General features: G+C 43.2%; 1 protein-coding gene across 1 annotated transcript in view; it reads left to right on the top strand.

Moving 5' to 3' along the window:
- BRSK2 (BR serine/threonine kinase 2) overlaps positions 1-23,858 on the top strand; it is a 900,270-nt gene that overhangs the window by 793,137 nt on the left and 83,275 nt on the right. Inside the window, 1 exon segment of the mRNA XM_030202457.1 lies at positions 1,545-1,695. Within this exon segment, the coding sequence (XP_030058317.1) occupies positions 1,545-1,695 (151 nt within the window).

Genomic DNA, 23,858 nt, shown 5'->3' with positions numbered 1-23,858 from the left:
CCCTCTGCAAACATCTGGATGCTTCTCCTTGATGTTGACCCTCCTCCACAATGCCCCTTGGAATTTTCCCACTTACCTCAAAAGACTGGGGTGTCTTGAGGGGGCAAGAGCAATCCTCACTCCTTCCCTGCCAGCTCCCTCTTGCAGAATGGCAACAGTTGCCACCAGGCCTCCCCATGTCACTGTAGTTCTGTTTTACTGTTGTTTAGTAAATGGGTCCATTTAAGAGGGATGTTCATTTTCAGTCTTCTAGTTCAGCAACAGATCTGGTTTCTAGACTGTCTTCAATGAATATTCATCACAGATATTTGCAAATGATTGGTTGTAGAACCCACTTAATGTACATACCTCTCTGGACATCAAGAAAACCAGACCTGTTAGTCAACCTTCAGATCCTGAGTTAATAACCACTCTGCAAACTCATAATAGCCACATACATACGGAAACCAGATACCCTAATAGAATTGTATCAGTGGTTATGACACACTGTTATGAAATGCAGAGGACCTTCTCCTTTCCACTCAGAATCAGTTACTGCTCTTGAGCTCTCCATCTTCAAGGAAAAATCCTGCTGCCAAATAAGAGCAGCAAGTCCAGTGTCACTGTTTCCTTTTCAGTTCTCTGCTTTCTGGAGAGTCTTGCCACCCTCTCTCTGTTGTGGTATATGGTTATCAATAGAAATCAAACAAAATAAAACATGGAAAAGAAAATAAGATGATACCTTTTTTATTGGACATAACTTAATACATTTCTTGATTAGCTTTCGAAGGTTGCCCTTCTTCGTCAGATCGGAAATAAGCAAATAAGACATTTGCTTATTTCCGATCTGACGAAGAAGGGCAACCTTCGAAAGCTAATCAAGAAATGTATTCAGTTATGTCCAATAAAAAAGGTATCATCTTATTTTCTTTTCCATGTTTTATTTTGTTTGATTTCTATTGATAACCTTAAGAGTGGACTAACACGGCTACCACACTCCTCTACTTAAGATGGTATATGGTGAAACAGCATTGCAGCATTTAATGAAAAGTTACCATTTCTCTGATGAGTGTATCAGTGGTAATTAGCAGAGGGCAGCAAGGCAGAGCGAGTGTGTGGAGTCGGTGCTGTGCAGGTGAGGGGAGAAATTAATGTGATATAAATTGATTAAGAACATAAGAATTGCCATACTGGGTCAGCCCAAAGATCCATCAAGCCCAGTATCTCTTTTTAACAGTGGAAATTGAAGTCACAAGTATTTGGCAGATATTAATAAGAGCGGCTGGACTGGGTTACATTCATGTGAGAGAAGTGTATTTCTCTTAATTTTTTGATGATATCAGTATCATCTTTGGTTTCTCTCCTCATCTTTCTCTCTCTTAACAGCAGTGGCATGTGAATCTCTAAGCACACCACTCCCAGAACCAAAGCTATTTTGACCTTGTGTCCATGATAGAGACAACCCCAGACATTACCCTTTAGAAATACCTCAGGGAGGGAAGATCTTTTGTTTTCTGCATTTCCATGATAACAATACTGATTAGTCTGCCTTCTCTGTGTTTAAGATCCTCCCAGGAAGCGAGTGGACTCACCGATGCTGAACAGACATGGAAAACGGCGGCCGGAGAGAAAGTCCATGGAGGTCCTTAGTGTGACTGATGGGGGCTCCCCAGTCCCAGCTCGCAGAGCCATCGAAATGGCCCAGCATGGGCAGAGGTGGGTGACCCTCGGAAACAGGCAAGACTGTCATTCGTGGTCTGGTCGAGGGAATCTGTGACACTCATTCTATACTTGATGGGAGAGCAGTGGCACTCACTGGTACTTGCTGGTTTATGGCTTCAAGCAGCAAATCATGTCTTATCCAGCTGTGTCTTTGCCAGTGCAGGTACCGCAGTGCTGACAAATTGTGCTGTGTACTTCAAAAAGTTAATTTTCCTCGCTTCAGCTAGGAAAGAGGAAAAGGGCAGGCACTAATTGACAATTTAATGTGATATGCAGTATGGTAATTTTGTGACACCTGGCATTAAATTAAGTGGAAACTAGTCTCATAGGGAGCAGTGACTTCTGGCCATGTTAAATCATATTATCCTGTAACAACCTGGTCACAAAATCTCAAAGCGAACTAGTAGGTAACGGATATCGCTATTGTAAGCAGGAGACAAGACTGCAGAAGGCATGACTTTATTTCTTGTTTTTCCTTTTTCCTGGTTGCTCAGTAAATGCAAATAATAATCAGGGAACAGATGGTATGCTGTCAGCTTTCTGATTGGTTGCCTGGTATACTGACAGCTTTCTGGTTGGTCACTTGGTTTGCAGTGGCTTTCTGATTGGTTGATCTAGTAGCTTAAACAGCAGCAACAAACAGGAGAGAATAGTTTTTGAAGAAATGTTTGATCAATATACTGTACTGTCAAATGTATAGCGCAACCCAGTAGTACACAGTTCATGTGCTAATAAGACTTTGATTACCTGTTTAATTACTGTAAAAAGTGGCACAAACCATCATTCATAAGTTGGTACTCTGGTGACCCTGAGGTATCCAGTCCAGTAGTGCTAGATATTTCTGATGTATCATCTGACACACAAAAGAGTTGAATTGGCACAACTTTGAAACGTATGAGCAGTAGTTGCAGTTGTCAAGACTGCTTTGACTAAGATCCAGTTGTAATTCAGTTATCTTAAATTTTCAAACCATCATCTGAAGTCAATGTGCATCTCCCATTCACTCACCTCCTATTTGGGTCGATCAGGTCCGGGCATTTTGGTTACAAACTATTAACAGATGCCCTTAGGAAATTTAAATATCAATAAGGGAACACGTTTGTAGGGGGATGTGATTATCTAGGAAGGGGAAGGAGGGTAGGGTCTAGGAAAGAGGCACATTTTAAAAATAATAGTGTGGACTCAAATTCAGGGTGAAATCGGAGGTAACAAGAATCTTGTATTGCCCGTGGTCCTGCCATGATCCCCATAGTCATCCTACATACATTTCAAAGCTTGTTTAATTCTGTTTAGGCTTTTACGTTGTCTGATTTAATTAAGGGTATGTTCTGGCACACTCAGTCAAGTGATGTTCTCAGTAGCCCAGGGGATCCATTTCCTTGGATCTGTTAAGAGACTCTTCTCACTACACATGCAAAATCCGCCTAAGGCTCCAGGTCTCCTGAGCAGCTTCTAATTAGCATATCGTTAGCAAAGTGAATCAGAATAGGACTAACTATTATTTTTTTAACCCATCTTTAATCTTTCTGGTTCTACCGTCATTCAGTTTGCTGCATTTTTCACGGTATCGCTGAGGCCCCAATGCTCCAAAACTGCAAAAACGCTGAATGCACAACAACCGCGACCTTCTCCACACACAATAAAAACAAACTATTCTTTCTTCCCGCACTGGGAGCAAAAATGGGCCTTCTTACTTTATTGTTGTGGACAAGGTCCCGGTTGTTGTGCATCCCTGATGCAGGTGCTGTGCACCAAAATACAGCCCTTGTTGGGTCAGTGATGAAAGATTGATATACAAGGTTCATATAATTAAAGGACTTGTCCCGCTTTTGAAGGCTCCTATTACCTTTTCTGTTTCTTGGACTTTGTTCTGTACTTCGGACCCTCTCTGTGTTGTTTCTTGGTTCATCTGTACTTAGTGTCCACCTGGATAGCCCCAGCCCTATGAACCTTACAGTCTCTTCTCTTTATGTTCGGTGCTGCACACCTCTCATAGCACTACATGAATATTTAGTACTAGTAGTGTTTGTCACATGGAAAATAACACATGTACATTTGGAAATACAATCTGTGTGCATTATTTTCCTGGCTGTGTCTAAAATTTTGATTATCATGGATACTTCAGGTACTTGTAGCCCTACTGGGGGAGGGCAGTTTGCAGTCAGTCAATTTGCTAGTGTAAATTACCATTTATCCACCTGGTTGCTTATGTAGATTATCCTCTGTATGCTTTGGGATTCTTAGTAAATTTTGGCAAGACATGCTTTTCTCTTAAATTGTTTGTCATAAGTGCAGCAGTCCCAGTTTACATTTTGAACTCTAGTATATGTTTAGGTCCTTATGAATCTGCTATTGGTTCATTCCCAAGCCAGGTCACTGGCTCTCCATAAATCAGTGGTGATACTCAGATCAGCACTGGCTTCCTTTCATGCATCACTTTTTCTGCCATTGCAGGAGCTGTCAAGAGTTGCCAACCAGTATTTGGCCAGCTTGGTCAATTTTATGCAGGGAAGGCCAGCAGCTGGCAGGATAGCAAACTAGCCAACTTAAGTGGTGGTTTTCTGCTGACCACAGAAGTCAGAAGTGGCTCAGTGTGGTGCTGTACACAGCCCCCATCCCCAGTCCAGCATCTTCTTTTCCCCACCCAGTGGCGAGCTGGTAGCTGCCTCATCACCTCTGGACCTGCAGCAGCAGCAATACAACATAAAGGAAGCATGGGGCTTTCGGCCTGTGTGCATACTAGAAGATCAGCTGCGGCCTAGTGAACACTTCCTGTTTCTGGGCGGAGGGACATGGTGTACAGCGCTGCGTATGCCTTGTAGCACTATAGAAATGATTAGTAGTAGTAGTGACAGAGCCTTCATTGTTGTTGCTGCTGCAGGTTCCTGGAACATGAGGCAGTTGCTTGCCAATGACCAAGTATGTGAAATATTCTGAGCATGGTGGGGTCATGGGGGACAGAAATGGAGCACAGAGAGGTGAAGTCGGACATGGGGGGCAATAGTGTCACAAAGGGAAAATGCAGGTTCAGTGAGAATTGCCTCTACGGTATTATGAAAGCCACATTGAGCCTGCAAATAGGTGGGAAAATGTGGGATACAAATGCAACAAATAATAATAATAATAACAGGGGTCTGCAAACCTTTGACATAAAGGGCCACACTGAACATTCAAATCACAGAGAGGACTATGGGTCTCCTTCAAGAGTTTGCTAAATGAGGGAAGCAAGAGTAGATGGAGGTTGTTCAGGGGAAAGAGACCCATCTCCTGTATATTTATGTCGCATAAGTGTTTACATTTTTCTGTAATATCTCCCCTCTCATGCCTTTCTTTCAAAGTGTACATATTGAGATATTTAAGTCTGTCTCAATACGCTTTATGACGAAGACCACTGACCGTTTTAGTAGCCACCCTCTGGATTTACTCCATCCTGTTTATAGGATCCTTTTTGAAGGTATGGTCTCCAGAATTGTGCACAGTATTCTAAATGAGGTCTCACCAGAGCCTTATACAGGAGCATCATCACTTCCTTTTTTTTTTTCTATTGACTATTCATCTCCATAGCTTTTGCTGTCGCTTCTCTACCTGTTTGGCCACCTTAAAGATCATCACATACGATCATACCCAAGTCCTGCTCCTCGTCCTTGCACAAAAGTTCTCTACTCCTTAAACTGTACCTTTCTTTGTTTTTTGTTTTTTTTGCTGCCAAATGCATGGTCCCGCATTTTTTTGCATTAAATCTAAGCTGCCAAACTCCAGACCATTCCTCTAGCTTCACTAAGTCCTTTTTAATTTTATCCACACCATCAGGGTGTCTACCCTTTTGCAGATTTTGGTATCATCCACAAAGAGGTAAACCTTATCAGACAACCATTCAGCAATATCGCTTACAAAAATGTTAAAAAGAACTGGCCCAAGACCCGAACCTTGCAGCACACCACTGGTAACATCCTTTTCCTCAGAATGAGCTCCATTTACCACTACACTCTGCCTTTCACGCAACCAGTTCCTAATCCAGTCAGTCACTTTAGGGCCCATACTGAGGGCGTTCAGTTTATTAGTCATCTATGTGGAACCATGTGAAAGGCTTAGGTAAAATCTAAATACACCACATCTAGTTCTCTTCCTCAATCCATCTCTCTAGTCACCTAGTCAAAGAAATTAATCAGATTTGTCTAACAAGACCTGCCGCTAGTGAAACCGTGTTGCCTCGGGTCCTGTAATCCATTGAATTCCAAAAACTTTACTATTCTCTGTTTTAAAAGTGTTTCCATTAATTTACTTTCCACAGAAGTCAGACTTACCGGCCTTTAGTTCCCAACCTCCTTTTTACATCTGCTTTTTTTCAGTCCTCCAGGATTACTCCTGATTCTAGAGAAGCATTAAAATGGTCAGCCATCGAAGCCGCTAGACCTTCTTTAAGTTTCTTCAGTACCCCTCGGATGCATGCCCTCTGTCCCCTTCACTTTGTCCACCTTTAGTTTAGCCAGCTCCTCATGAGCACAGTCCTCTGAAAATTGTTCAGGGACTACCACCCCTCCATTCCTGTTTGTGTTCGTCTTCTGTGGTCCTGCTCTCATCCCTTCAGCAGGGAGGGCATGTGAGTGATGAGAAGATGAGCACAGAGTAAGATAAACTGGATATGCCTATAGAACTGAACAAGTGGGAGAGGACAACTATGGCCTGATTATGTAATAGTCCCCAAAAAGGACAGTTAGCAGATGTGGGATCTCTCACCACCCCCCATCCCTTGGGGGCTGAAACTAAAACTAGGCCAGGAGGTCTGGAAGGATTGTTGCTATAAACTGAGTACAGTTGGTTGTCATTCTTTGCTGGAGGGGGGTTGAATTGTGACCATTGGGGTGGAGGTCTGAAGGACCTTTGGAGGAAAGGAAAGGGGATAGGATTTGATATACCGCCTTTCTGTGGTTAGTCAAAACGGTTTACATATTCTATACTGATACTTGCCCAAGGTCATAAGCAGCTGCAATAGGAATTTAACCCAGTTCCCTGTGTCTCAGGCCTCTGCACTAACCATTAGACTCCTCCACTCACCTGAGCATGACCACATAGAAATGAGCAAAGAAGAGCTGAACTGGAAACTCCAGAAAGCCAAACTCCACATGCAGTGCACCACAAGAGCAGAAATGCATTTCCTCCTTTACTGTGTAAAACATAATCACAGATGGTACATATTGACATTCCAAAAGCTGACCTAGTCAAATCAGTAAAGTAATGTAATATAATATTCAATAGAATACTTTCAGACCTTTGTGTTTGCTTCTTGATGATTTATTCTTTGTTGTTGCTTTCTTGTTTTCTTCTGAGACCACTTTGGGTTGGGGGTTTTTTCATGCTTCATTCTTCCAGGGGCGTAGCTACGGGTGGGCCTGGGTGGGCCCAGGCCCACCCAATCTGAGCTCAGGCCCACCCATTTGGTTGTCCTTATCCAATTGATGCACTGTCTGGGACGGGAGTGCACTGCACGTTTTAGATATTCTGCGGATCAGTCGCGTGCATTTAGGGCAGCCGGCAGCAAAAACAGCTTTAGAGTGAGCCTGAGCTGGCTGCCTAAATGCAGTAACCTGCCTCGTTTTTTACCTGATTTTTTTAAGTGCGGGTCCGGGTTGGGAACGGCCTCTCTAGTGCTGCGACGCTGTGCTCTGCTGCTCTTCGACGGGCCAATTCTCATTGGTGCCATTGTTCTGCCAGTCCCGAAGGTTATATCGGAATGGAAGAGGCAGAACCGTCACAGGAAGCACTAGCGCTATCGACGCTGTAGAGAGTCTGGTCCCGCGCTCTATCATTGCTTATTAGCGCGGAACCGGTGGCAAGAGGTACAACTTAAGAGGGAAGAATGAAACTGTACTGCAGGGTGTTGGTGAATAGGTGGGGAGGGAAAGAGAAAAGAAGCATGACTGGACGGGCGGGGGTGGGGAAGAGAGAGAAAGTGTGGTGCAATACTGGATAAAAGTGGGGGGGGGGGGACAGAGGCTATGGGTTGGAGAGTATCTGAGGCAATGGATAGAGGAAATTCTGCATAGGAGGGGGGAGTAAGATGGAGATAGGGGCAATGTTGGATGATAGGAAGAGAGATAGGCAGGCACAATGATGAATAGTGTGGGGAGTAGAGGGGAGAGAGACACAATGGGCATTGTTGCATACTGGAGGATAGAGACAGGCACTGCTGGATGACAGGGGTATGGGGTATGTGGAGAAATATAGAGGAGATGCTGGTTGCAGGGAGAAACAGGAGGTGAGAGAGGCAGAAGCAATACTGCATGGGGGAGAGAAGGGGCAATGCTGGATGATGGGAGTAAGGGAAAGAGACAGAGACGAGATACTTTATGGTGGTAGGGCAGAAAGACAAGAAGGGATGCTAGATGGTGGGGGGGGTGAGAAAGAGAGAGACAGGAGACTGTATGCACTGGATGGCAGGTGGGAGAGAAAGATGAGAGGTAATGCTGGATGGTGGTGGGAGAGAGAGAGAAGATACTGGATGGCAAGTGATAGAAACAGAAAGGAGGAGATGCTGGATGGCAGAGGTAGAGAGAAAGGAGATGCTGAATGGCAGTGGGAGAGAGGAAAAAGCTAGTGAAAGACTGGAGAATAAGATAAAAGAGATGAAAAGCTGTAGGTAGGTGCAGTAAAAAGAGGGAGATGGAAGACTGGATAATATGAATGAAATCTGAATGGCTAGGTAACAAAAAATGGAAGAAAGCTGAAAGGAACAGATTAGTGTTGATGTTACTTGTTATGGAAGAGGTGAAGAAGACAGAAGAAGAAGAAAAAATGACACATGGACAGGAGACCCATGGAAAGAGAGTTATAAGAAAACAAGGAAGCAGTAACCAGAGACCAGGACCAACACAATTAGAAAAATTAAATGGGCAGACAGCAAAGGTAGAAAAAAGAATTTATTTTTAATTTAGGATGAAGTAATGTAGCAGCCATGTTAGTCCACTTTAAAAGTTAATAAATAGAAAAAAAAAACAACAAAAAAATAAGGTGACACCTTTTATATTGGACTAAATACATTGTTGTGACTAGCTTTCAGAGACCAAAACCTAATTCTCCAGGTCAGGACAGTATACTGCTGTAACAGTATGCTCGTCCTGACTTAAGGAGTTTTTGGTCTCTGAAAACTAGCCAAAAATGTATGTTAGTCGAATAAGAAGATATCACCTTATTTTTTGGTTTTGTTTTATTTGCTCATTTTAATGTAGCATTTGAAATATCTTAGTTTTTTGAAATTTACATCTGATTTCTAGATTTTTCATGGTACAAAGGGATGTGTCACTGTTCCTATTTGTTTGGTTTTGCACTGTATGCAGATTCTGGCTTCTTGGGGTTCAGTTTAATCTTTGTTTACGTATTTCTATTTTTAGTTTGTGGTTACTTATTCTATACTTGATGAGGGTCTACTTGTGATCATGTATGAAAAAGGCTGGGTATTCTGTTAGCACTGAGTGTCTGTGTAGGACTGATCTGTACTAATCCAACTTGTTTAGCTTTCCAATAGGTATATTGATGATGTTCTGCCCACTGCAATTTACAGTGACTCCTGAAGGTTTTGTGTTATGGTAGAATTGCTTTATAGGTCCTAAGTGATTTTTGTTGGGTTTTGTATTACTTCACAGTCAGTGGCATAGCTAGGTGGGGCGCCAGGGGAGCGGCTGTGCCCACAAACGGAGTTCTGCCAGCGCCGGCACCTATTTTATTTCATCCTGTTGCACTGAAAATGTGCGCCGGCACCGGTGGACGTGCGCTCTCGCTCCCCCACGCCATCAACCTGCCTCATCCTGGCTCCGCTTTTGTTCACAGTATGCCTGGTACTCTCACCTATATATATAGTGCCCACCCATATTAGCTCTGGGCCCACCCAAAAATTCAGATCTGGCTATGCCACTGCATTCTTCTATATATACTTCATATTTTTGTGTATTCTCTTTGCTGTGTTCATTGTCAGTTTTGCTGCATCTCATCTCTCCTCTGATTTCTGTATTCTCCTACCCTCTCTGACTTTATTTTAGATGTTTCCTTTCTGCTGCCCCCTTTTTCTCTTGCTGATCCCATTCCCTGGTCCCACTTCTTATGTCATTTATTTTCTATTTTTACTTTTGTTTCTCTTTACCATACCCTAGTATTTACAGTACATATCCCTTCCCTCAGTCCCCTTTATATTTACTCCCCCCACAGTACCCCAGTAACAGTGGTCCATGGTGTTGCTCCTAAAGCAGTTGTTCCTTTAGTAGCCCCCACTTCGTACACCACTTAATCAGTCCTCCAGTCCTTGCTGTTTTCTCCCCAAACTCAATCCCTAAATCACATTATTCTCACTCCCATCCAATACCTAAATCCTCATTTGCTTCTGCTCCCCAGATCTATTCCTGCTCACCTGCTACATAATCCCTAATAACTGCTTCTCCCCAACCCAGTCCTAGAGTTCCTGACTCCCCACTTTCCCATCTTCAGGCTCCCCTTTCTGCTGGGAGTCCCCATTCTATCCTCCCCACCTAGGGCTGATGTACCTCATAAGAACGTAAGTGTTGCCATACTGAGACAGACCAACGGTCCATCAAGCCCAATATCCTGTTTCCAACAGTGGCCAATCCATGTCACAAGTACCTGGCAAGAGCCCAGAACAGCAAAACAGATTTTATGCTGCTTATCCTAGAATAGTCAGTGGATTTTATCAAGTCCATCTTAATAATGGCTTATGGACTTGTATCTTAGGAAATTATTCAAACCTCTTTTTAAACCCTGCTAAGCTAACTGCTTTTACCACATTCTCTGGCAACGAATTCCAGAGTTTAATTACTCATTGAGTGAAGAAATATTTTCCACGATTCGTTTTCAATGTACTACTTAGTAGCTTCTTTGCGTGCCCCCTAGTCCTAGTATTTTTGGAAAGAGTAAACAAGTGATTCACATCTAGCTGTTCCACTCCACTCAGTATTTATAACCTCTGTCAGCCATCTTTTCTCCAAGCTGAAGAGCCCTAGCCACTGTAGCCTTTTCTCATAGGGAAGTCGTCCCATCCCCTTTATCGTTTTGTCGCCCTTCTCTGTACCTTTCTATTTCCACTATATCTTTTTTGAGATGCAGTGACAAGAACTGCACACAGTATTCAAGGTGTGGTCACACCATAGAGCGATACTAAGGCATTATAACATTCTCAGTTTTGTTTTCCATTCCTTTCCTAATAATTCCTATTTGCTTTCTTAGCCGCCGCTGCACATTGAGCAGAGAGTTTCAACATATCATCAACGATGACACCTAGATCCTTTTCCCGGGTGGTGACTTCTAATGTGGAACCTTGCATCATGTAACGATAGTTTGGGTTCTTCTTTCCCACATGCATCACTTTGCACTTGCTCACATTAAAAGTCATCTGCCATTTAGATGCCCAGTCTCCCAGTCTTGTAAGGTCCTCTTGCAATTTTTCACAATCCTTTTCCAGTTTAACAACTTTGAATAACTTTGTGTCTTCAGCAATAAATCACTAATTAATCCCATCTGTTTGGCTAAAAGTAATTGCTTACTTCAGTTTTCTTTCAGTGCAGTGGTTCCCAAACCTGGTCCTGGAGGCATCCCAGCCAGTCAGGTTTTCAGGATATCCACGGTAAATATTTATGACAGATATTTGCATGCACTGCCTCGACTGCATGCAATTCTCTCTCATGAATATTCACTGTGGATATCCTGAAAACCTGATGCTGGGGTGCATCCAGGACCAGGTTTGGGAACCACTGCTTTAGAGGCACTGGGAACTGTTTATATGATGGTAGTGTTAGTAGTTAAATTTATATATGGAAACAGTTTGTACCTTACTACATATATTTACATAAGAGGAATTATTACTCATAGGGTTAGGCCTTCATTAGCACACATTTGGGTGCCTTAAAATTTTTAGTGCATGCAAAATTGCATGCATGTACACTTACAGTTTACCACATATACAGTCAATTTGTGCAAGTTTTAATATGCTTACAAATGTTATGAAAAAGAATGTGTGAAGCAAACTGAGTAAAACACTCAAACATTGTGGAAAATTCTGAAAATGAACTGAAACATTTTGGTGCTGCACATTCCTAGGCTTAGTTAAGGATATGCTACCCATTATACAGCCAGCAGCGTGCAGCACATTGACTACCCACTGCTGATGTTCAACCCGGATATTAGATGTCTGGCCATGTCCGCCAATTGGCATTGAATATCCAGGTTTTTCAACGCTGGCTAGCGCATGACTGGTTAAGTCAATATTCAGACTTAACTGGCCATGGCTTGGTGGGCAAAGATAGGCCTGCTTTTTTATGTGGCTTTATCTGGCTACTAAGCCTGACCGGTTACGTTCCAAATACCAGGACTTAATTGGGAATGCCCCCAACATTGTACGGATAGTATTGAAATGATAAGAATAAGCATGTATAACTTGTTCTGTTTTTTGTACTAGCAGTTACCTAGTATCCAGTTCTATGTTACTTGCCACAGTATGTAACTGTTCAATATTCATGTGAGAGGAATCGATAATTCCATCTGAGTATTTTAGAATATTAAGTTTTACAGTGCTGGTGAGGGGAGTCTGGAAATGCCTTGAGCCCTGAGGTCTGTGCTCCCTCTTAATCAAACCCTTTCAACTGCAGTTACTAGTGTCGGAAGCATAATGTCGTCATTTTAATGGACTCATTCTAATACTCATAAGGGTGATGGATATCTGCACAGGTTAATGATGTGGGGAAGATGTAAGTAGCCCCCATGTGATGAGGTGACGCTGGAAGATCTAGTCTAAGCCCTTTTAGAGTGCCTATAATTTATAACTCTGGGTTTACAGCTACTGGGTGTGTGCAGCTTGAGTTCTGTACAACCCCCTCCTGGGCATGCATATGCAGAATGAGAGAAAATATTCTTGCAGTATGAAGTCCAGACCTCTTGCACCCTTACCATGTCTTTTAACCTGTGAATTACTACTATGAATCATTTCTATAGCGCTACTAGATGTACACAGTGCTGTATACATTATATGCAGGTACTTTCTCTGTCCCTTAGAGCGCTCACATTTTGATTTCCCAGTTTCACGAGGAGCTGCAGTGGGGATTGATCCCAGGTTGCCAGAATCAAAGTCCACTGCACTAACCATTAGGCTACTCCCTAGTGAAAAGAACTTTGGAGGAGGAGAGGTACAGTTTCACCATAATGTTCTCATGTTCACAAAAGTGTGCAATTGAAGTGTGTTAGGTAACTGTCTCCCTTTATTCACCTTAAGTATGATAATGACCACCTTTGAGATGAAGATTTGGTCCATATCTGAGCTGTATGGTAAATACATTTGCTTAAGAGGTGCTGCCTACTTTGGACTTACTGTATGGATGGGCAAAGATCAACTGTACCCTGCGAGGCAGGTTTCGCCACACTTTGTTTACCTGGATCCGAGTGGCAGGCAGTGGAAGGAAGGAAAGAGGGTGGATGGGATGGGCCTTTTTCATGGCAATCTGGGTGTGAAAGTGCCTTTGTTCACAGCAGTAACCCTTGTTTTCTTACTCTCTTCCTGCCCATAGTAAGTCAATGTTCAGTAAAAGCCTGGATATCTCTGACGCCAGTCCCAAATTCAGCAAAGAAGAAAGGTATAAAACACTGAAAGTCTAATGCTGTCCCCTCTTCCTCACTGCTAAAAGCTTAAAGATGCCGTACTTACCTTATCTGCGTCAGAGCAGGGAGGGTGGGGGATGGGAACAAAACAACTGCTTGGATACCCGGAGGGGTGAAATGAGGACTTTTTAAAACTTATATTCATTTATCAAGTAAAATCACATCTTGATAAGACATAGAGACATGCAGTGTTTGATTAGAGAAATTAGTTGTCTCCTTTCTCCTCTTGTTCAAAATCTGAAGCTGAGAGACATTCCTCATTCTAAGATGTCAGAAGTAGATATGGAGGGCTGTGCCTGGAGGATTTTCCCAGCACTGAGGAGAGACGAGTAGGGCTAGATTTTAGGGAGTTTTCTAGTGTTGAAAGGGAAGGGATAAGAGCTTGAGGGCTGTGCCTGGGGAAGTCTCGCACAGCACTAAGGGATATTAGAGGCACAATGGAAGGGTTCAGCTGGGAGAGCCTCCCAGTATTGAGGAGAGATGGGGGAAATGGATGGCTATGCCTGCAAAGGGCCGATGCAGAAATATATGCAGTAAGCTGGCTCAGTGCGCTGGTTCTACTATGAAATTAATGTGAAAAGAATTCCATTGCCTTGCTGTAAGCAAAGAACATGCAAATTCCTGCCACATTAAAAACGCAGCAGTAATCTACAGCTCATTGCAAAATGTCACCTTTCTTGTCAGTGCCTCAGTAGTGATTGGGTCAGGTACTGACACAAAAAGTGGCACTAAAAAAAATCGTGACAGTCTGTATCACCCCCCCCCCCCCCCCCATGCCCCAACAAGCCAACCCCCAACTTAAAATGGTGTGCCTAGTGTACCCTAACATCTCCCTCCCCCAGATCGTGACTGTTAAAAACAAAAAAAAACACCCCTTTTCCTGGTGTCTAGTGTGCCTACCAACCAGTTCATAATGTAAAGGAGAAAGGAGCAATGTCTGGTGCCACCACCTTAGAATCTTTCCCTCCTTTTGGGGGGGAGGATTCCAGTGGATGCTTTAATAGCCTCATTAACATCCATTTCAATGCACTGTGCAACTGTGTTTTTCCTCAATACCCATGCTCAATCCCTCTCTGCATTGGTTGCTAGTAACATCCCATGTTAACCATGCAGTTTGATTTGCTGTAGTTTCTCCATTGACCCCAATGTGCCTTTTTCAGTAGTTACACAAGTTTGGTTTTTATGTGCCATAGGACACTGATTCTGAGCTGGGCTAGTAGACTTTTCATTTCGTTTCTTTATTACAGCACGCTAATACATTAATACTGTGCACATGGAAACAGGATATTGAGCTAGATGGACCCTTGGGCTGACCCAATAGGGCAGCTCCTATGTTCTCATGGCAAATGTGTACTGTTGCCACAAAAACCATTAATGGGGGGCTGTTGGCTGAAACAGACAGTGGTTTTTATAGAACATACCATGTGTCTGGACTTTTAACCAGTCACATCACTTGAAATAACAGCAGGTTTAATGCAAAATCATCAGTGTTCCCAGTATCTGAGATTGGCACATGCAACAAGGCACACCGCAGTGTTCTGTAGTTCCTCCATCAATTAGCAAGAGAGCAATACAATGCACCATGTTTTCAGCTGTTGTTTATTTACAGACATTTTTATCTGAGAAGAGGAATACGGCATCTTTAAGAGTCGGGTCCTTGTAGATGCACATGGTTGTCTTGGTAGCTGGGGCCAATGGCTCTTCTTTTTCTTATCCTCACTTTTGTCCACCTGTTGCTCGTTGTTCTTTGCTTCCCACGGGGTCACTTTCTCCTTTTATGTCATTCTCTCTCCCTTTTTTCTCTTCCCAGTCTTTGCTTCTTTACCTTTCCTTCCTTTGTGCCATTTTTGTTCTTTTTTTTAATATGCCTTTCTCTGTTGTACTGCCTTTTCCAGTCTTCTGCAGCTCCGTTGCTCCCTCGCTGCTTTGGTATTAGTAAGGGGTATGCATATTTCTGCGGTTGGGGTCCTTTTTGCTAGAAGTCACTCTTATTTCCTTGTTTTACCGCTCCTCCTTGCTTCCCTTACCACTCTTAAAACATAACTGTTTGTCAAATTTTGTGATGCCTTTATTTGCATATTGTATTTAAGGGTTTGGGAGTGCTAGGGAGATGGAGAATAGATATGATGAGCTGCAAAGTTCTGCTTCCTCTTTCAAAATGATCAAGCAAATAAAATATGGAGAATTACTTCAAACACAAAGTAGTTTGACTGAATGCTGCCTCATACATCTCTGTCACTTGCTCAGGTGAGTTAGAAATCGTAGGCCATGCAGGAAGAAGGCTGCACTCTGGCTAGAACTGAAGGACAGCACTGCAAACCAAACCTCCAAGAATTCACAATATTGTAATCCAGTCCTGCTTTTCTAATCCTCCTCTGTGCATCTGGTCTCCCAGGCTTCAAGCAGGTTAACATAGACCAGAATGCATTTGGATAGGTCACAAACATCTGATTGAATGCTAGCACTACCAGGAGTGGTAGACTTGCAGCATAATTACTGATTTAGGAGGAACATGTGGGCTACCATTAAGATAATGTTGTTTTACTGTTGACCCCAGTTATTAGTTACTAGGCCTCATTGCATAAAATGGGATCTGTGCTAAAATAGCACGAGTTAGTGGTAAAATGACACATCTTAACAGTAGCCAGCATTGATAACTTCTTTTTTTTGTTACATTTGTACCCCGTGCTTTCCCACTCATGGCAGGCTCAATGCGGCGGGCAATGGAGGGTTAAGTGACTTGCCCAGAGTCACAAGGAGCTGCCTGTGCTGGGAATCGAACTCAGTTCCTCAGGACCAAAGTCCACCACCCTAACCACTAGGCCACTCCTCCACTCCCCTTAGAGCTCAATTTACTAAATAGGACCCTTAATTTGCCTTTTTGACCAACATGAGCAAGAGCAATATCACAGCGTGCTGATTGCTCAGTTCCCCTGCCAGCTTTGTGTTTTAGGGAATACCTAAACATAATCATCATGTCCCAAACTTGTATCCTAACTATGCAGACTGAACCCCGATAAAATTTCATTTCCTGCTCTCTCAAGCTAAGTACAAAGCATTGTCTCTGCTTTTTTTCCCCCCTTTGTAAACAAGTAAGGAATGCATGCAGCACATGTCTTGTGGGATTTTTTCCAAACACTCCATGTGCCTGTATGAGTATGTATTTTTGCCTCTGTGTGTATGTGAGACTTGTCTTTGACCCGGGGGGGGGGGGAAGATGATGAGTGGTTTGAATGAAATGGTCCCCAAGCATTCCATTGGACTAGAAAGAGTAATAAAATTACATTACATTACTCCCAAGTCTTATATTCCGCCAGTACCTTGTTCTAGGCAGATTGCAACAATAATAAGAAACTAGATCACTCTTCTAGGAATGAAACTAAGTTACAAAAACAAGAGCATGGTAAGTGCAAGAGACTGTACAGTAAATGCAAGGGGTCTGCCTAGCACCTGCCCTGCATTTACCGTATAGCGCAGATACCACATGGTCATTGTGTTACATGCAGTGGCAGTGTAGCACGGAGCACCCGTGGTACGTGCCATCACATATGCAGCACTCAAAAAAAAAAATCCCACAGAACTGCTGTAGTGGTGCCCCTCAATGTGTCAATGTCTGAATCCAATGTTCTCAGCCCTGAACCCTCAAAAACCATTGGAACTTACTCAGGGGCCATCCCAGGTGGGAGCAGTCCCTCTCTGCTGCTGCCTCCATCTGACTCTGGGTTCCAAAATGGTACCAGTGACCACTAACGGAAGCCCTACAGTTCTACTGCTAGGGGTTCAGCCCATATAAGGACATTTTGTATGAAAGGCTGATCCCTAGTGGTAGTAACTGCAAGGTTATGACTAGGAGGTCATAAGTTTCCATTTTGGAACCTGGAGCCAGGCCAGGGCAGCAACAGAGGAAGAACCACACCCAACTGGTCCCACTCGTCCACAAAGGATGACCCGGATAAGTTCTGGGGATTCTCGGAGGGTCCAGGAGGTGGGGGAGGGTCAGCCTGTTGGAAGGACTTAGTATTAGGGACAGTCTGCATTTGGATATCGGGGGATTAGATCGGAGGTGCAAGGGATTGAATTTTGAGTACAGTGGGGTAGTTGGTGGTCTCCTTATTGTCAGGGTTCTGGCATGTGCCACCAGACTGGCGGTAGCATGGCTGAACTTACTGCCATCTCTTGAGGTAAAGTTAGTCCAAGTGCCTTATTGCCAGTCATGACACCATCACTTGGTACTGCTCCACATGCTAGCTGTTACCACCAGCCACTCCTCTGACTCACCAATGTCATGCCTGGTGGTTCCTTCCCCTACTTGTGTAAAAGTAGCTAGTACAGGTTTTCTCCCAAGCTGTCGGTTTACCTTGAGGTAGGCACTCACACTGGCTGGTTTACTTTAGGCATTTGCACTGGAAATATTTGAAAACAAATAGGAGGAAATATTTTTTTCACTCTGGCAGGGCCGGCATTAGGGGGTGGCAAACAGAGCAGTTGCCTGAGCCCCCATACCATAGGGGTCTCCAACCCTTCCTCAAGCTAAAGGAGGCATATGCTGAAGTCCAGCTTTTGGGCCCCCTCCTGGTTTCTGCCCGGGCCCCTGAATGTTTAACATCAGCCCTGAGCTCTTGGAACTGATGCCAAGGAAAGTGGTAACAGCAGTTAGTGTATCTAGGTTTAAAAAAAGCTTGGACAAGTTCCTGAAGGAAAAGTCCATAGTCTTAGTCTGTTATTGAGATGGGCTTGGGAGAAGCTACTGCTTGCCCTGGGACCGTAGCATGAGAATTGTGCTACTAATTGAGTTTTTGCAGTTACTTGTGACTGAATTGGTCACTGTTGGAAGCAGGATACTGCTAGATGGACCACATGGTCTGACCTAGTATGGCTATTCATATGTTCTTATGGTCTGTGCTAACCACTACCTTACAGTAAAACCCACACTAGCTGCTTAATACAGATTCCTTGCATATTTATTTATTTCCACAGTTTCTGTACATCACTATCCACAGTACTAGGTGGTTCACAATTTAACATTTCATAAATTAAAAAACAGTTACTAAAGACACATTACAGTAGACACTGGGCCTCAGTACGATGATATATATAACCATTAAGAGGATACTTTATAAAGCATTTCCATATGTAAAGCCTATTTTAGGTGTGGAAATGCTTTTCATAAAATTGCATGGCAGTATATGCACATATAAGTATGTGCAGCAACAAGACAGCATTCAGTTTATGTGTGCCACGTGTAGACATTCCTGGGGGTGCAGGCTGGGTGGAGCAGGAGAAGTTGCAATTTTCATCATATTTTAAAAAAATGTGTGAGTATATGCATACATTTTACACACTCTCTCTCTCTCTCTCTCTCTCTCTCTCTCCTATCTCATCTCTCTCTCATTCTCTCCTCTCTCTCTCCGAGTTGGAGGATTGTAAACGTGCACATCAATCTTTGTGCACCACCAGTGCTAGTTCTGGCTCCCTATTTCATAAAGACAGATAGACACCTAGTTTACCTTTTAAAAAATGGGTGCATTGTGGACTTCACATAGATATACTGTTATAAAATCGAACCTAAATGTCATTGCCCGAGATTACAAAGGACGGTTTACACAGTGGAACCACAGAGTACCACTGTGCCGAGGCAACAAGTTATCACCATACTTCTCCATCACCAAAGGCAATGCACATAGCAATCCATAGCACACAACACGTTCGTCACTAGGTTCACTGTGCATAGCAAACATTAAGAAAGCAAGAATTTATGAAAAGAATGAAGTATACATCTGAGTCACTAGTAGCCTGCCCAGCAGGGATAGGGGGAAGCATTTGGTAGGGAGGGAGGCATAGGGATGCCATGCTGGGGAAAGCAGGCAGAGCACCCCTCATATGATTTCTAATACTCTGTATGTGTGTTGGCTCTGTGTGTGTTTGTAAAAAGGGGAGAGTCAGTTTGAAAGGAACAATTTCCAAATGACTTTTGTCTGTGTATCAGTATTTTTACACTGCAGTAGCTAGAGCTGCCTCTCCTATAGAATGCAATGGGCTACTGTTACAGAATTTTGTTTCTCTGGACCCCCCCCCCCCCCCCAGTCCAGTCTGGCTCATTTTCGAACTCAGTGTGTTTCCCCAACTCAATCCCCTTCTGTTAAGTTTTCAGAGAGTTGTTTTTTTCCCCCAGACAAATGAATGGAGATACTTTCTTGGCCCCTTATATATACTGAGTGTTCAGTTGGGTTGGAAGTATAGGAGAGGTTATAAGGTTCATGTAGATCATATATTTTTTTTCTTAAAATGGAATGATCCATTGCTTTCTCCCTATTGTGAGTGGTTTTCCCTGCCCAGGTGACAGAGCTTGTCATGTTCTGCCACTTGAATGATTGATTGGCCAGTGCTTTAGCATGATGAATAGGTACTGGCTCATTTATTTTCTGTGATCCCGAGAAAGGATGACCCCCCCCCACCCCACCCCCCCCCCCCCCCACACACACACACACACATGCACACCCGGCAGTACTGTGCATCTACATGCTGGCTACCTGGGCTTGATTCCTAAGCACCAGTTCCCCAATCAACCAGGACTAACTACTGGAGAGATCATGTTCACAGCACCTAAAATGGAGCATTTAATGTATTTCATAGCAGCACTGAACCACAAGTTGAGTGTGCATTCTGCAGGTTCTACAGGGACCTGGACTAAATGTCAAGATCCAAGGACTAGGTAGATGTCATGCAGTTCCTTCCAGGCAATTAGAGTACATCACATTAACTGTGTTCATACTTTGAACCGGTTCTTTCTGGGTGGCTGATCAGCGGTAAAACAATGAGTATGAAATCTCATATGCATTGCTGCTTTTTCTTCTCCCTCCTAAACCCCCACCCCTTCCTCTCCCCTCTTATTTTTTTTTAATCCAGCTATAAAGTATCTGAATAGTGAAATGTGTTGGGTACTTTCAGCCATTGTATGGGGGACAATTTTCAGCCAACACAATCTTAGCTGGTTAAATCTCCTTCAATATTCTCTTCTAATCAAAGTTCTTTCAACCTTCTCCTGGAGGTATGCCTAGCCAGTTGGTTTTCAGGATTACCACAGTGAATATTTATGAAACAAATTTACATACAATGGCCTCCAGGTTTATGCAAATTGATCTCATGCATATTATTGTGGTCATTCGGAAAACTCACTGGCTATGCTTGTCTTAAGTGGAGAGTTGAGAAGCACCTCTGTAGATAGTTTACAGCATCTTTGTTTATATTTTTATGCACATATTTAATTGCATTGTTGTAGATGAGAAATTCCTTGCAAGTGTAATAGGCCCAGTTCAGGGCTGCCCATGTTCTGCCTGGAAACGCTTATTAGGAGTCATTGGTCAACACAGGCATAAAAGACTAGATTCATTAAATGACTGTCAAAATCAACACTGAAAAAAATCGGCACTCAGTGCTGTTCAATAGTGGGCACTCAAAGATGAGCACTCATTATAGACTAGCATAAAGTGCCAATTTTGGTGCCAGGACTTATGCCTGCAGAAACCAGGTATAATTCCTGGCGCCCAATTTGGGCACACATCTCCAGCATTCTATAACACTGCATGCAAATTTTAGGAATGCTTCCTGACCCGCTTGGGCACTTCCCATGGCCATGCCCCTTTTTGAGATGTACACTGTGGAATTTGGGTACACATTATACTAAAATAGCACATAGCAAGATGTGTGTGCCAATTAGCACCCAGTTATTGACTAATTAGTTCAGCCAGTTTAGTTAGGCACATATCTTGGATTGATGCCCACGTTTGGGTGTTATATATATATATATATATACAGTATATATATATACAGTGGGGGAAATAAGTATTGATCCCTTGCTGATTTTGTAAGTTTGCCCACTGACAAAGACATGAGCAGCCCATAATTGAAGGGTAGGTTATTGGTAACAGTGAGAGATAGCACATCACAAATTAAATCCGGAAAATCACATTGTGGAAAGTATATGAATTATTTGCATTCTGCAGAGGGAAATAAGTATTTAATCCCTCTGGCAAACAAGACCTAATACTTGGTGGCAAACCCTTGTTGGCAAGCACAGCGGTCAGACGTCTTCTGTAGTTGATGATGAGGTTTGCACACATGTCAGGAGGAATTTTGGTCTACTCCTCTTTGCAGATCATCTCTAAATCATTAAGAGTTCTGGGCTGGTCGCTTGGCAACTTGCAGCTTCAGCTCCCTCCATAAGTTTTCAATGGGATTAAGGTCTGGTGACTGGCTAGGCCACTCCATGACCCTAATGTGCTTCTTCCTGAGCCACTCCTTTGTTGCCTTGGCTGTATGTTTTGGGTCATTGTCGTGCTGGAAGACCCAGCCACGACCCATTTTTAAGGCCCTGGCGGAGGGAAGGAGGTTGTCACTCAGAATTGTACGGTACATGGCCCCATCCATTCTCCCATTGATGCGGTGAAGTAGTCCTGTGCCCTTAGCAGAGAAACACCCCCAAAACATAACATTTCCACCTCCATGCTTGACAGTGGGGACGGTGTTCTTTGGGTCATAGGCAGCATTTCTCTTCCTCCAAACACGGCGAGTTGAGTTCATGCCAAAGAGCTCAATTTTGTCTCATCTGACCACAGCAACCTTCTCCCAATCACTCTCGGCAATCATCCAGGTGTTCACTGGCAAACTTCAGACGGGCCGTCACATGTGCCTTCCGGAGCAGGGGGACCTTGCGGGCACTGCAGGATTGCAATCCGTTATGGTCCGTAATGTGTTACCAATGGTTTTCGTGGTGACAGTGGTCCCAGCTGCCTTGAGATCATTGACAAGTTCCCCCTTGTAGTTGTAGGCTGATTTCTAACCTTCCTCATGATCAAGGATACCCCACGAGGTGAGATTTTGCGTGGAGCCTCAGATCTTTGTCGATTGACAGTCATTTTGTACTTCTTCCATTTTCTTACTATGGCACCAACAGTTGTCTCCTTCTCGCCCAGCGTCTACTGATGGTTTTGTAGCCCATTCCAGCCTTGTGCAGGTGTATGATCTTGTCCCTGACAGCCTTAGACAGCTCCTTGCTCTTGGCCATTTTGTAGAGGGTTAGAGTCTGACTGATTCACTGAGTCTGTGGACAGTGTCTTTCATACAGGTGACCATTGCCGACAGCTGTCTGTCATGCAGGTAACGAGTTGATTTGGAGCATCTACCTGGTCTGTAGGGGCCAGATCTCTTACTGGTTGGTGGGGGATCAATACTTATTTCCCCTCTGCAGAATGCAAATAAATTCATATACTTTCCACAATGTGATTTTCCGGATTTAATTTGTGATGTGCTATCTCTCACTGTTACCAATAACCTACCCTTCAATTATGGGGCTGCTCATGTCTTTGTCAGTGGGCAAACTTACAAAATCAGCAAGGGATCAAATACTTATTTCCCCCACTGTGTATATATATATATATATATATATATATATATATTATATATAATATATATATTATAGATAGATATAGAATCTGGGGGGAAACTGTACAAATCCGATTTTGTCATATGCTGTCTTTTGTAGTGGTGAGGGAGTTCCATGTTACCTGGACAGAATTGAGAGAGAAATGAATAGGGACAATCTGCAAAAAATAACCAATTGATTTCTTTAGTGATACTAATGACATAACGTAGCATCTATGGGCCAGATATTCAAAATGATTTAAATGGCCATGAGATTTCCTGGCCATTTAAATAGCCTGTCGGGGGCTAACCAGGGCCTTTTCAGTGGCACTTAACCTGGATATTGCTGCTGAAAATGTCTGGTTAGCACCCAAACTGAACCAGCTATTTGATGACGTTCCAGGGGTGGAGTGGCATTTAGCCAATTAAGTGCTGAGTTTCAACATTTAACTTGCTAAGATAACCACATAAATAGATGCGGTTCTTCATAGCTGGCTAAGTGGTGAATGCTGCACTTAACCAGCTATGTTTTTGCCAGCTTCTGTAGACTTGGAAATTCAATGCTGGAGCCCAAACATAACGCCAATAGTAGCAAAAATTCTGATAGCCTCCAGCTGAATCTCAGGTCCTTTGTTACTCATGTATAAATTTTAGTATTATAAATGTGGGCCATTTTTTGGGTCTTCCTGCAGAGGATATTGGCCGAGTAGAACTCCATCAGGCCCATTAGTTTGGCATGTCAGAGTCAGATATCTGGTGATACAGCACACCCTGTTGCCTCCAGTCATCAAAAGCACTTGTGACCCTTTAAAGGATGATGGTTGTGTTGAGAAATTAATAGTCTCTGTGTAATACCTCACTCAACTTTTCTATACTCTTCTTCCTGCTTACCGCTGCCCTTCTTCTGGTCCTCTTTTTCCTCCCTCTCCCTCCCTGAGGATGGCAAGTTCTGAAAACAATTGGGTAAGCTTCAGTCTTGGATTCTTCCTGTTGTCAGAGCTGCACTATAGCTTTTTGGAGAACGACTTTAGCATTGTAATTTATTTTTATAGTTCTTTGTGCTAAAAGGTGACAGAGGCAGTTTGATA

Source organism: Microcaecilia unicolor, chromosome 4 (assembly GCF_901765095.1).
Source record: "Microcaecilia unicolor chromosome 4, aMicUni1.1, whole genome shotgun sequence".
In the NCBI taxonomy this organism is placed as follows: domain Eukaryota; kingdom Metazoa; phylum Chordata; class Amphibia; order Gymnophiona; family Siphonopidae; genus Microcaecilia; species Microcaecilia unicolor.
The sequence above is the reverse complement of the archived record's forward strand: the minus strand, read 5'-3'. Positions and strand labels throughout refer to the sequence as shown.